General features: G+C 53.3%; 1 protein-coding gene across 2 annotated transcripts in view; it reads right to left on the bottom strand.

The window, feature by feature from the left end:
- Window positions 1-14,214, bottom strand: part of KY (kyphoscoliosis peptidase) — a 52,316-nt gene that overhangs the window by 18,182 nt on the left and 19,920 nt on the right. For both annotated transcript variants that reach the window (XR_008198966.1, XM_052636018.1), the window contains exons 5-8: window positions 13,551-13,613; window positions 10,027-10,109; window positions 6,167-6,275; window positions 1,276-1,393 (exon numbers count right to left, since the gene is read on the bottom strand). Coding sequence is in view for 1 of the 2 variants with exons in the window: in XM_052636018.1 (XP_052491978.1) it covers window positions 1,276-1,393; window positions 6,167-6,275; window positions 10,027-10,109; window positions 13,551-13,613 (373 nt within the window). In the remaining variant the exon portion in view is untranslated. The remainder of the gene's footprint in view (window positions 1-1,275; window positions 1,394-6,166; window positions 6,276-10,026; window positions 10,110-13,550; window positions 13,614-14,214) is intronic.

Here is a 14,214-nt window from a genome sequence, read left to right as displayed (position 1 = left end):
GGAACCTAGGGCCCGGGAGCCAGGGCAGGGGGCTGCTGAGGACCTGGGTTCCTGGAAGCCCTGAATGTATGGGGGGTGCCTGGGTCTGGGGTAGCGTGGGAATGTGTCGGGGGGTGGGTGGGTTGCAGAGGGCTTGGCATCCTCTGCCCGCTGACCCTCGGGTCCCCTCTGGGGCTGTGGTCTCAGGGGTGGGCTTGGAGGTAGGGGATGGAAGAGCAGAGAGAGAACAGAAGGGGTGGAGCAGCATGTCTGTGCTGGGTGGTGGTGATGCGGATGGGAGCCTGGAGGGCTGGGGGTCAGGCCCGGAGTGGGTGGTGTGTCCCCCTGGGAGCAGGACATCGTATGGCCGTGGTACAACAGTGTCACTCTATTACCTCCTGTGGACACTTAGTTATCATCGTCTCTGCTCTTGGTTTGATAAATTGCCCCCTGCAGTTCTGGTCGGCTGACGTTTGGGAGCCTGAGAAGACTCGTTCCCAGAGGTCCACGCAGGCAGTGGGTGCAGTCTGTCTACCCCCCTGGGGAGGGGCTTTGCAGTGGCCCCCAGGGCTGGCTGATTGTTACTGGGGGAACACAGCAGAATTTAGACAGTGGGCAGAGGAAACTGTGGGGTCAGCAGGGTTCCCCCAGCCTGGAGTCCGTCTCCAGGTCACACAGAACCAGCAGCGAGGTCTCCAAACAGCAACGCCTTCCCTACCAGCCTCGCGCCTGCTCTCACCACCTCTGCGTTGCCCCTCCTCCTCCCCCCACCCAGCCTCAGGCATCCTGGCCAGGTGCTGGCTCCCAGAGCAATGGAAACAGACCCCAAAGGCTCCAAGAGAGGAGCTGCTGCCTAGTGATTCAGCTTTTCCAACGGACAAATTTTTTTCAGGTGGGGGGGCTTTTGTTCCCCCAAGAGGCCCCTGCGCCAGCCCCGAGGACAGCCTTTCATAGTCCGCCTGGCGCCTGCAGCCATGGTCCTGGCATTCCCACATCTGCCATTCTTCTAACCTTCAGCTGCACAGAGATGGGAGAAGGTGGAAAAAGGGCCTTTTATAACCAAATTATCTCTGTGCATTCATCTGCCATTATGTTAATGTATCGCGAAGCCCGGCAGATGGTACAAACTCAATTATGCTGGTGTTAAAAAGGGAGAAATTGACCTTTTCCAGACTCACTTGGATTCAGAGTAGAGTTTGCAAACTCCCATTTCGGCCCAGTGCATGGGTGAAGGCACAGGGCAGGTGGCAAGGGGAAGCGCTGGGTCAGGGTGGTCAGCCTGGGAGCCCTTTGTACCTGCACATTCTCTCAAAGAGCCCAGCATAGCCATCACAGTTGGTCTTCTGGGTCTGCAGGATGGCGGTGGGTTTGAAGGCCTGGCGGTCCTTCTCCTGGGCAGCCTCGATGTCGTATTCTGGAGAGCAGAGGAGGAGGCTGTGAGGAACCAGGTCCTTGGAGATGAGCAGGCTGGGACAGAGGAGAGAGGGGTCCACCCCACTGCCCCCGCCCTCTGCTCTGCTTCCAGCATCACTTGGGGTGGCCTCCCTTGGGCCCAGGAGAGGCTGCTGTGGACTGAAGGGAACAGGGCCCCAGGCTGGGTGATATCTGGGAAATGTACCCTTGGGTGGTGGGAGGAAGAGCACGGCATTGGCAGAAGGGACCACCTGGCTCTTTAGGTCTCTGAGGAGGGGCTGGGAGGGGAGGGACCAACACATCACCTGGGCAGTTGGGAGCTCTGCCCACATGTCCCCATGAGCACGCAGCTCTGTAAGCAGAGCCAGTGAGGCTGCCCCCCTGCTGCAGCCCCAAGGCCAAGGCCTCACACTACCCACATGGAGCATGCTGAGTTACTGTTAACACTCGTCCCCGAAAGTGAAGACAGGCCACTTTACTTAGCTAATGAGAGAGCCTAAGACCTGTGTGAGGCCTTGAGGCAGGTATTGTGGCCTTTGAGGGCACAAAGGGTGTGTGTGTGCCCACGTGTGCCCATGGGGTGTGTGTGTGTGGGGGCTGTGTGTGTGTGAAGGTGTGTGTGAGGGTGCGTGTGTGTGTGTGAGGGTGTGAGGGTGTGTATGTGTGAGGGTGTGTGTGTGTGAGAGAGAGGGTGTGTGTGTGAGAGGGTGTGTGTGAGGGTGTGTGGAGGGTGTGTGTGAGGGTGTGTGTGTGAGGGTGTGTGTGAGGGTGTGTGTGTGAGGGTGTGTGTGAGGGTGTGTGTGTGTGAGGGTGTGTCTCTGTGTGAGGGTGTGTATGAGGGTGTGTGTGTGTGTGTTTGGGTGTGAGGGTGTGTGTGAGGGTGCAAGGGTGTGTGTGTGAGGATGTGTGTGAGGGTGTGTGCGAGGGTGTGTGTGTGTGTGTGTGAGGGTGTGTGTGTGTTTGGGTGTGAGGGTGTGTGTGAGGGTGCAAGGGTGTGTGTGTGAGGATGTGTGTGAGGGTGTGTGCGAGGGTGTGTGTGTGTGTGAGGGTGTGTGTGTGTTTGGGTGTGAGGGTGTGTGTGAGGGTGCAAGGGTGTGTGTGTGAGTGAGGATGTGTGTGAGGGTGTGTGTGTGTTTGGGTGTGAGGGTGTGTGTGAGGGTGCAAGGGTGTGTATGAGGGTATGTGTGTGTGTGAGACAGGGTGTGTGTGTGTAAGGGTGTGTAGAGGGTATGTGTGAGGGTGTATGTGTGTGTGTGAGGGTGTATGTGTGCGTGTGAGGGTGTGTGTGTGTGAGGGTGTTTGTGTGTGTGTGTGAGGATGTGAATGTGTTTGTGTGTGTGAGGGTGAGCGTTTGTGTTTGTGAGAGTGAGTGTGTGTGTCAGGGTGTGTGCCAGGGTGTGCATGTGTGAGGGTGTGTATGATGGTGTGTGTGTGTGTGAGGGTGTGTGTATGGGAGGGTGTGTGTGAGGGTGTGAGGGTTTTTCTGTGTGTGTTTGGGTGTGTGTGTGTGAGGGTGTGTGGAGGGTATGTGTGAGGGTGTATGTGTGTGTGTGAGGGTGTGTGTGTGTGTAAGGGTGTGTGTGAGGGCATGTGTGTGTGTGTTTGGGTGTGTGTGTGTGTGTAAGGGTGTGTGTGTGTGTGAGGATATGTGTGTGTGTGTGAGGGTGTGTGTGTGAGGGCATGTGTGTGTGTGTTTGGATGTGTGTGTGTGTTTGGGTGTGTGTGTGTGTGAGGGTGTGTGTGTGTGTAAGGGTGTGTGTGAGGGCATGTGTGTGTGTGTGTTTGGGTGTGTGTGTGTGAGGGTGTGTGTGTGAGGGTGTGTGTGTGTGTGAGGGTGTGTGTGAGGGCATGTGTGTGTGTGTGGGGGTGTGTGTGTGAGGGTGTGTGTGTAAGGGTGTGTGTGTGTGTAAGGGTGTGTGTGAGGGCATGTGTGTGTGTGTGTTTGGGTGTGTGTGTGTGAGGGTGTGTGTGTAAGGGTGTGTGTGTGTGAGGGTGTGTGTGTGTAAGGGTGTGTGTGAGGGCATGTGTGTGTGTGTGAGGGTGTGCGTGAGGGCATGTGTGTGTGTGTTTGGGTGTGTGTGTGTGTGTAAGGGTGTGTGTGTGTGTGAGGATATGTGTGTGTGTGAGGGTGTGTGTGTGAGGGCATGTGTGTGTGTGTTTGGATGTGTGTGTGTGTTTGGGTGTGTGTGTGTGTGAGGGTGTGTGTGTGTGTGAGGGTGTGTGTGTGTGTAAGGGTGTGTGTGAGGGCATGTGTGTGTGTGAGGGTTTTTTGGTGTGTGTTTGGGTGTGTGTGTGTGAGGGTGTGTGTGTAAGGGTGTGTGTGTGTGTGAGGATATGTGTGTGTGAGGGTGTGTGTAAGGGTGTGTGCGAGGGCATGTGTGTGTGTGTTTGTGTGTGTGTGAGGGTGTGTGTGTAAGGGTGTGTGTTTGTGAGAGGATGTGTGTGTGTGTGAGGGTGTGTGTTTGGGTGTGTGTGTGTGTAAGGGTGTGTGTGTGTGAGAGGATGTGTGTGTGTGAGGGTGTGTGTTTGGGTGTGTGTGTGTGTGAGGGTGTGTGTGTGTGAGGGTGTGTGTGTGTGTGAGGATGAGTGTTTGTGTGTGTGAGGATGAGTGTGTTTTGTGTGTGTGAGGGTGAGCGTGTGTGTTTGTGAGAGTGAGTGGGTGTGTCAGGGTGTGTGTCAGGGTGTGCATGTGTGAGGGTGTGTATGACGGAGTGTGTGTGCGTGTGAGGGTGTGTGCGTGTGAGGGTGTGTGTGAGGGTGTGTGTGTAAGGGTGTGTGTGTGTGTGAGGATGTGTGTGTGTGAGGGTGTGTGTGTGTGTAAGGGTGTGTGTGAGGGCATGTGTGTGTGTGTTTGGGTATGTGTGTGTGAGGGTGTGTGTGTGTGTGTGAGGGTAAGGGTGTGTGTGTGTGTGAGGATGTGTGTGTGTGGGAGGGTGTGTGTGTGTGAGGGTGTGTGTTTGGGTGTGTGTGTGTGAGGGTGTGTGTGTGTGAGGATGTGAGTGTGTTTGTGTGTGTGAGGGTGAGCGTGTGTGTTTGTGAGAGTGAGTGTGGGTGTGTGTGTGTCAGGGTGTGTGTCAGGGTGTGCATGTGTGAGGGTGTGTATGACGGTGTGTGAGGGTGTGTGTGAGGGTGTGTGTGAGGGCATGTGTGCGTGTGTGTTTGGGTGTGTGTGTGTGTTTGGGTGTGTGTGTAAGGGTGTGTGTGTGTGAGGGCGTGTGTGAGGGCGTGTGTGTGTTTGGGTGTGTGTGTAAGGGTGTGTGTGTGTGAGGGTGTGTGTGAGGGCGTGTGTGTGTGTTTGGGTGTGTGTGTGTGAGAGTGTGTGTGTAAGGGTGTGTGTGTAAGGGTGTGTGTGAGGGCATGTGTGTGTGTGTTTGGGTATGTGTGTGTGTTTGGGTGTGTGTGTAAGGGTGTGTGTGTGTGTGAGGATGTGTGTGTGTGTGAGGATATGTGTGTGTGAGGGTGTGTGTGTAAGGGTGTGTGTGAGGGCATGTGTGTGTGTGTTTGGGTGTGTGTGTGTGTTTGGGTGTGTGTGTAAGGGTGTGTGTGTGTGAGGATGTGTGTGTGTGAGGATGTGTGTGTGTGTGAGGATATGTGTGTGTGAGGGTGTGTGTGTAAGGGTGTGTGTGAGGGCATGTGTGTGTGTGTGTGAGGGTGTGTGTAAGGGTGTGTGTGAGGGCATGTGTGTGTGTGTTTGGGTGTGTGTGTGTGTGAGGGTGTGTGTGTGAGGGTGTGTGTGAGGGCATGTGTGTGTGTGTTTGGGTGTGTGTGTGTATGAGGGTGTGTGTAAGGGTGTGTGTGAGGGCATGTGTGTGTGTGTTTGGGTGTGTGCGTGTGTGAGGGTGTGTGTGTATGTGTGTGTGAGGGTGGGGGCCACACACAATGTCATATCAGATGTTCCGATTCCCATCCTGCCCCCTTATTAGGCCCAGGCTGAACAGCTGAGGTTGACGTGGCAGAAGCTGGCCCTTCAGGTCCTGTGGCCAGATGGCCTACCTGAGTCAGGTGAGTTCATCCTCTAAGCTGCATCCCTAACTGCCGCTCTGGGAGGACAAAAGGAAAGCCCAGTGACAGCAGGTAGGGGATCTCTGCTGGTCACTATGTCGCAGGGAAGTCACTAGAAGTCCATCCTGCCACTTGGCTTCTCCATGGACTGTAGGAGGCAGCAGCCAGCTTCCCCTTAGCAACCTCCTGGGGCTTGGCCTGAGCTGGTCAGACAGCTGAGGGGGTCCTGTGCAGAGCTGGGGGCAGCTGCGTGGCCCCTGGCTCTCAGAACTTGGAGACCAGGCTGAGTGGCAGCGAGGTCACTGGTGTGGGAGTAAGGAACAAGCAGAGGGGTGCCCACCCTTCCTGGCATGGATGCTTTGAGAAACCTCTGGTGCTGCAGTAACTTTTCAAACAACTTTGACTCGTCCCCAGCCACCTGCTTCCTTGAAACAACCTTCTGCTCTGGGTTCTCATCTCTGTGGAGCAGGTCGACCAGGAAGGCAGGACTGAGGGAAGGTTGTGGCTGGGTGAGGGGCCTCAGCTCTGGCTGTGGGCAAAGGGCCAGGTGGGATCCCTACCCCTGGCGCTTCACAGAGTGCACAGACTTGGGGGAGTAAACATGGGCAGCTGGTGCATATGAGTTAACCTTCCTTGGTCTGGTTATTGAACCCTGGGAGTCCTTCTCCTTCACCTTCCATCTTACTGCACAGACACTGGTGATGGAATTAAGCCCAGAGATGCTCCTCTGGGAACAGTGTCCCAGAGCCAGTGGCTCCACATGCGGGCCTACCTATGTGGTGGCAGATCCAGATCCAGATGGCACGGACAATCTCCAGGTCACTGTGGGCCTCCTGGAGCAGGTCGCTCACCAGCTCCTCGAGGCCACTCTTGACTGTCACCTGGGGAGTGGGAGGGGTGCGCTACATCAGGGCCTGAACAACTGGATATTCATGTGCAAAAGAATGAAGCTGGACCCCTTACGTCATATCATATAAAAAATTAACTCAAAAATAATCAGTGACCTAAATATAAGAACTTAAACCATAAAACTCCTAGAAGAAAACACAGGGGTAAATCACCATGACCTTGGGTTTGGCAATGGATTCTTAGATATGATGCTAAAATCATGGGATACAAAAGAAAAAATGGATTAATTGAGCTACATAAGAATAAAAACCTCTGTGCATCAAAGGACAATATTAAGACAGTGAAAAGATAACTTACAGATGGAAGAAAAAATTTGCAAATGATGTATCTGATAAAGGTTTAATATCCAGAATATACAAAGAACTCCTGTAATTCAACAACAAAAGCAAACCCAATTTTAAAATGGGCCAAGGATGTGAACGCACAGTTCTCCAAAAATTTAGATGGCCAATAAAAATATAAAAAGATGTTTATCATTAGACGCTTTAACCTCTGAGCCACTGGGGCAGTCTATCATTAGTCACTAGAGAAGTGCAAATCAAAACTACAGCGAGATACTACCTCACACCCACTAGGATAACTGTAGTTTAAAAAAAGGTAGGCAATCACACACATACACACAAAGGCAAAAATGTGAAGAAATTAGAATCCCTGTAAATGTAAAGTGATGCAGCTGCTGTGGGAAAGTTTGGTAGTTCCTCAAAAATTTCAAGATGGAATTACCATGTGACTCAGCAATTCTACTCCTAGGTATATACACCCCCAAAACAAAGACAGACCTTCAGATACTTGTTCACCAATCCTCCTAGGGGCAATATTCACAATAGCCAGAAGGTAGAAACAATGTAAGTGGCCATCAGAGATGAATGGATAACCACGTATGGTATATCCATGCAATGAAATATTACTCATCCATGGGAGTTGGTGATGGACAGGGAGGCCTGGCGTGCTGTGGTTCATGGGGTCGCAAAGAGTCGGACACGACTGAGCAACTGAACTGAACTGAACTGATGAAAAGGAATGAGGTTCTCCTACATGTTGCAACTTGGATGAACCTTGAAAACATGATGCTAAGTGAAACAAGTCAGACACAAAAAGACACAGTGTATGATTCCACTTACATGAAATACTAGATAAATTCATGGAGATAGTAGATAGGTTATCCATTCATTTCTGATGGCCACTTACATTGTTTCTAACCTTTTGGCTATTGTGAATATTGCCCCTACGAGGACTGGTGAACAAGTATCTGAGGATCAGTCTTTGTTTTTTGGGCCTATATACCTAGGAACGGAATTAGAGGTTGCCAGGGGCTGGGAGGAGAGAGAATGGGGAGTCATTGGTTAATGGGTACAAAGTTCCTCTTTAGGCTGATTTTGGAAGAAGGCGACAGTGACAATCGTACAACACTGGGAGTGTAACTAATGCACTGGATTGCACACTTCAAAACGACTCAAATGGCAGATTTTATGTCACATATATTTTACTATAATTTAGAAAAGAAGAACAAGTTAGGTTTTCCAGCAGGGGCCCTCAGGGTTGGCATTGCTGAAAGGCAGGCCTGATCACTCTTTCTAGAGAAGCAGGGGCACCTGGGGGCTTACTTCTGCAGTGATTGTCCACACCTCGGTCAGCCCCCGCTGAGATCCTCCTGACCTGTTCTCTCCTGGCATGTTTCCGAGGCTCTCCAGGATCCACCCTCTGACCACAGGGAGACCTCCAGGCCCCTCCCGTGTGCCCCCTTGGTCAGCTGCTCCAACCGCATGGTCCTTGTTTTTGTCCCCTTCCTGGGTCTAGAACCACACCCGACACATCGTAGGCCCACATGATAGTCTGGCTGACTCTTGACTTAACCCCTGGCTTCAGTTCTGTGGATTCTGGCCCTTTGGTCCCCATTCATGCACTGCTCTCCGGGCCTGTCCAGCAGTCTGTCTATCCCTTCTGGAGGCTGTGACAACTTAGCCCACCCTGCTCAGACTCTGGATGTCCTCCCTTTCCTTCCCTAATTCGCAGAAGACCTGGCCTCAGACTCCGCAAGGCCCAGGCACGGCTTCCTCACCAGTAAGACCTCCCTCCTGCTCAACCAGCCTCTCCGGAGGCCTCTGGTCTGGGTCTCTGCCTCAGCAGAGCCAGCTCTTCCTTCCTCAAGCGGTGCCCTTGCTTGGCTGTGTTCTGACTTCTTCCTTCCTATCCTGGGCGTCCCATCCTCTCCTATCTGCCGTGTCTCTTCAAAACACCTCCCAGTCTCTCTCACTGGACTGCCCACGTCTAGCCTTCCTTCCTTGCCAGGCTCCTGTGGGGTCTTCTCTCCACTCCCTCCTCCTTCACCCCCTCAGCCTGCTGGAGCCTAGCTGAGACTTCCAGCCTTCCTCTGAGCTGCCCCCTACCAAGAAGTAAGAAGGACTTCAATGTAGAAGAATGGAAAGGACCCTGTGCTAGCCTTGCCTGGCCAGAGTGAACAGCCCATGCTGTTGACCATGCCTGTGCTTTCCAGAACACTGATCCTTCCAGATCTTGCCTGGCCTCAGGCAGATCCAGGCCCTTTGGGTCCCCGGCCTGTCTTCCCCAAGATGATGCCCTCTCTAGGACTTCAGCTCTTAAATGAATCTGACGGCTCCCAAGGCAGGGTTTCTGGCCCAAGGGTTTCTCTCCAGCCAGGATACGGGTCCAGGCTTGGCTATGCAGCTGCCCAGTGGTCATTTCCGCAGGCACCAGAGCTCACTGCATCCCAACAAACTCATCATCCCCTGACACATGCTCCTGCTTCCTCGCTCCCTGTGCCGAGCGCCTGCCCTCCAGTCCTCCGCTACCCGGCCCAGAGATGGGCAAGCCCCTCTCCCCATCTTCCCTTCACTGCACACACACTGGGCAGGGGCCCCCTCTCTGCCTCCAGCTCCTCTCTGTTCTCAATGTCCCCGCCTCATCCAGGGATGCCTCATCCTGCCTGGACAGCTGGATGTCCTCCTCTGACGTCCCTGCCTCGAATCGGACTCTCTTGATCCAAGCGCCCATCATCACTCATCAGTTCAACAAGCAAGGTTCCTGAGTACCCACCGTGTGCTCACCCCAGGGTGGTTTTTCTAGGGCAACGATGAGTTCCTGGCTTACTAGCCCAGGCGGCTCACTGTGACCTTAGCAATGGGTCCAGCTCCTTGGCTGCTCCAATCAGACTATCTGTGGTGAGGCTCCTGCCTGACTCCCAGAACCCCGGTGTGTCCTTAGTGCTTCAGCGCTTGTAGCTGCCCCACCCCCACCCCAGATGCGCCCAGGCCCAGAGGTGTGGAAGCTCAGCTGCCCACGTGCTCCAGGGGTGAGGACGGCTGGAGTCACGTGGGTGCTGGCATTTGTGGTCCTCTCCCATCCTTTCGCTCCCTCCGTGCATGGGCTGGGGCTGACAGGGCTGGGCAACAGCAATGCCCAAATGGGTAGGTGAGGACAGACAGGGCTAATCAGAGGAGTCTATCAAGGGGATGGGACAAGGTGTATGGCCCAGGATGAGAGCATCAGGACTGTAAGTGGGGTGGGGGAAATGAGGTGGCCTGTGTCCTGGCCTTCTGTCCCCCATCCTTTTCCACGCTGTGGAAAGGCACTCAGGACCACCCACCCGAGGGACTCAGGATATACTTACGAGGGTCAGGCAGAGGCTTTGCCACCCTGGGTTAGGACAGTCCAAGCTGTCTTGAGGGTTGGGGGGCACACAGGCAGAGGGGCTGGCTCTCCTACCTGTGAGGCATAGGTGTCCAGCTTCTCAAACTGCCGCAGGTCCAGGGGCATGGACTTCAGGCTGGAGCGATCCCAGGGGTAGGCTGGAAACACAGGGGCGCTGGTCAGTGGCTGAGACTGGCCAGCAGGACCGCCTGGATCAGGCCGCCCTGTCTTTGTGAGGAGCCATGACTGCCTGGCCTTCAGGCAGCATGACTGCCTGACTCCTAGACTGAAACACTGCTCTCAAGAGCTAGATCTCCTAGAACGGTTCCTGTTTGGGAACTGTCGCAACTCCTCTAGTCCTCTGGGAGATTCACAGGGACCCTAAGGAGACCCGGGAAGTCAGCAGTATAGAGACTGCACCTCAGTGAACTCAGCAGCCCCAGGCAGACTGCGATAGAATCCCTTCTCCCACCAGGTAGGTTTCTGCAGATTCTCTGCTAGCTTTTCCAGAAACAGTGCTCTGTGGGAAGGATCCAGGCAACGCTGCTGGCCCCTGATGCCCTGGCTATGGTGCCCCGGGTGGATGTGCTGCAGGGCACTCTGGGTGTTGGAGGAGGGCATGGTGGTTCTTGGCCACTTGGGCCTCCATGGGGTGAGGTGCATCTGGCACCCAGTCAGGCTTCTTCCCTTGCCCGTGATCAGCTGGAGACTGTATGCACCATGAGAAAGTTAAGAGTTCCGGCAACAGGTGCCTAAGGTAAGGTGGGGGGCCCCCAAGGGAGGCTGGGTCTCAGAATCCCTCACCTATGTCCAGCCTTTCTCAGAGGGAGCCCAGACACAGGACAGACTCAGGTAGCTACTGCAGAACCAACTGATCAATGGTCAGAGCAACCCAGGGATGGACAGGCAGCAAACCCCTGCCCCAGCCCAGAGAAGAGCCTGGGCTTTGGCTGGGTCTTTCTTATCCAAGGCCCAGGCTGACCAAAGTCAGGCAACCTGGGTGGGAGGTCAGGAAGGGAGTGAGAGGAGGATGGAGCCAAAGGGGCACTGATCCCCCAACTCCACGGGGTCAACTCTCATTCTGCCATGTCATGATGGAGGAGGGGTGAGTGAGGGGTGCTTTGGGGGCCACAGGACATGACAGCAAGTCTGGGAGGAGCAGAGGGATGGGGAAAGTGCCTGGTGGGACTACACACAGCCTGGAATGGCTGGCTGATGTCCCCCTCACTGGGAGTTGCTGAATCCAGTAGCCTGGCCTCAAGCATGTATCTGTGGGGTATCTTGGGGAGTGAATGAGATAGTGGATCAAGCGGTAAGGTTAGAGGTGCTCTGCTCCCTGGAAGGGTGCAAAGAGGGGGTCCTTTGCAGGCAAGCACAGAACAGGGATATAAAACCTCTGTGCCCAGTGCGGAGCTGTTCCTGTGTGTAACCCACACATCCTCTGAGGACAGCCCCCTCTATTTTTAGTTTAAGCAGAAGAATAACTTATTAAATGTTTTTAAGGAAGTACACAAGCTACAGGAGGAGCAGAGCAGCAAGCACGGAGGCTGCGCAGTCAGAACCAGGGCTGCAAGTCAGAGTGTAAAAGAGCTGGGGACAGTATTTTGGAGGCAGAGCTGCTGTTCCCACCGAGATGGATGCAGTGGCTTCCTTGATGGGGACAAGGTGTCACCACCAGCTCTGGCTTAAGCTGCTCTGCAACCCTCCCAGGGCTGGCACTGCATGTGAGGCACTGCCAGCTGGTTAGGGAGCTGGCCATTGTCCAGCCACAGAGGAGATCCCAGGCTCCAGTCAAGTTCAGCATCAGGAGCAGGCCACATGGACCCTTCTGCATGTCCCCACTAATGCAGGCCCCTTCCTGATAGGACCAAAGCCTTTTACTTCCTTCTCAAGCTCAGACTGGCTTTGGCCACCTCTGTCTGCTCCTTCAGTCCCTGCTGACCTGCTGCAGTAGTCCTCACATGGGGCAAGGTGGGGAGCCTCTGACACGCCAGGATCCGAGGCTATTCCTGTCCTAAGAGAAGGCAGGGTGTGCGGTGGGTGGGCAGGCAGCGCACACTCTACTTGAGGCTGCAGCCTAGCTCAGCAACCCAGCGTCTTCTTCCTTCCTTTTCTACAAGGACCAAGGCCTTCCCTGGCTCCCCTCCTCCGATTGCCTCCAGCCTTCTGTCCTGCACAGTCTTACCCAGAGGCTCCCAGTGCCATCACGGCTCACCTGTCTCATGCCAGAGCTGGGATTTCTCCCCTCTGATCAGTCAGATCACCTCAGAGCCATCCTGGGTGGTCCACCATGGGGCCCTCCCCCAGCTGGGCTCTCAGAAGGGATGGGAATAAGCGGCAGGCCCTGCTGAGCTCCCCCCTTCTCAGTGTCCTCTCCCCCCATGGACTCTGGCTCCTGCACCTCTGACGAGGGCCATCACGGTGACCTGAGTGGATATGAAATGACTTACATGTTTAACAAGCTTCAGCTCTGCAAATGAGGTCTCCCCTGCCCCCATTTTGAAGAAGGATGGCATTTCTAAAATGGGACTGAAAACCCTATTATTAGTTTTACCCTTTCTTGGTTTCATTTTACAATATCTGAACATTAAAAATACCCATAATGATTTATGCCTCATTAAATTTACTTTTTGAGCAGATTATGTAAGATTTGAATATGATTTTGCATAAATACATTTAAAATACCAGTGGCATTAACTAAATTATTCTAATTTTAAAGCAAAACAATAGGAAGAAGTAACAAACTGTACTAAGCCTTAGATACCATCTGGTCTACTGAGGGGGAAACTGAGGCCCAGGGAAGGTGTTGCTGCTATTGCTCTTGTGTCTGACTCTTTGTGACCCCATGGACTGAAGCGCACAAGGCTCCTCTGCCCTCCACCATCTCCCAGAGCTTGCTCAAATTCAAATGTCCACTGAGTCGTTAATGCCATCCAACTATCTCATCCTTGTTCACTTCCTTCTCCTCCTGCCCTCAATCTTTCCTTGCATCAGAGTCTTTTCCAGTATTGGAGCTTCAGCTTTAGTATCAGTCCTTCCAATAAATATTCAGGGTTGATTTCCTTTAGGAATGACTGGTTTGATCTCTTCGTTGTCCAAGGGACTCTCAAGAATCTTCTCCAACACCACAATTTGAAAGCATCAGTTCTTTGGTGCTCAGCCTTCTTTATGGGAAGGTGAGTAAGGAACAAAATTAAGATTCGAACACAGGCTGTCCATCACCCCTTCAGGATTTCTTCCCCTGTCTCACTTTGCTGATTCACATGCCTCCTACCTTACAGACACTTGCTTTAAAACTTAATTCAATTCTGAATTCTGTTCTAATGTTTCCCATAATGGGCTGCCTTGTTATTGGTGGGGTTTGTGCTTTAGCTTTGGGATCACATCTGGTGTGTGAGCTTTTCACTTCTCCACCTGTGTCCATAGCAGACATTGTCAGTCAATCATGATACTCTTGTCTCCTGAGCCCTGAGATGGCCCCAGATACCCAGCTCTAAGGAGCTGGACTGCTCCAGGGAGCCATTTCCAACTGACTGCAGATTGGCTCATGAGGCTAACCCAATCTCAGAAAACAACCCCAAGAAGGCTTTGCAACTTACCATGGGTATCTTTCCCTCCAGGCTGCCGGGGTCTTGTGTTTCCATTTTTATCAACTTGTAAACCTACAATATCCCAAAGGTCAGGAGTAGAGACACTTCAGAAGAAATAGAAAGGCAAGCACGGATGATTCTCTGTGTGGTGGTTCTGACCCCTCATCTTCACTCTCCATCTCACAGTATTCTTGCTCTCATCCCCACCCACCACCAAACTACTGCTAGGAATGCCGTGGGCTTTCTGGTGAGATATGGAGGACTGAGAGCCAATGGGGGATGACAAGAAAGAGTTCAGTCTGTGAGCAGAGAAAGAATTTTCTAGAACATCAAGGCTTGGGATTACTCAGCAGGCTGGCCTGGAGTCCCTGTTCCTGCCTCCACACTGGATGTTCCTGCCATCTTGGACCACAGCTGGAGATCCTGAGGGTGTCAGTCAATTCACACTGCCAGATGATCTCAGGAGAAGAACTGACCACGAGCAGACATGAAAGGGGAAAGAGGGGAAATATTCCTCAGGAAGGTTCAAGGGCAATCAAATCTATAAATGCAGGACGATTAAGGCAGTGTGTGTGTGTGTGTGTGTGTGTGTGTGTGTGTGTGTGTTAGTCGCTTAGTCATGTCCGACTCTTTGCGACCCCACAGACTGTAGCCCACCAGGCTCCTCTGTCCA

Source organism: Budorcas taxicolor, chromosome 1 (genome assembly GCF_023091745.1).
Source record: "Budorcas taxicolor isolate Tak-1 chromosome 1, Takin1.1, whole genome shotgun sequence".
Classification (NCBI taxonomy): Eukaryota; Metazoa; Chordata; class Mammalia; order Artiodactyla; family Bovidae; genus Budorcas; species Budorcas taxicolor.
Note: the sequence above shows the minus strand (reverse complement) of the source record. Positions and strands in the feature narration are given on the sequence as shown.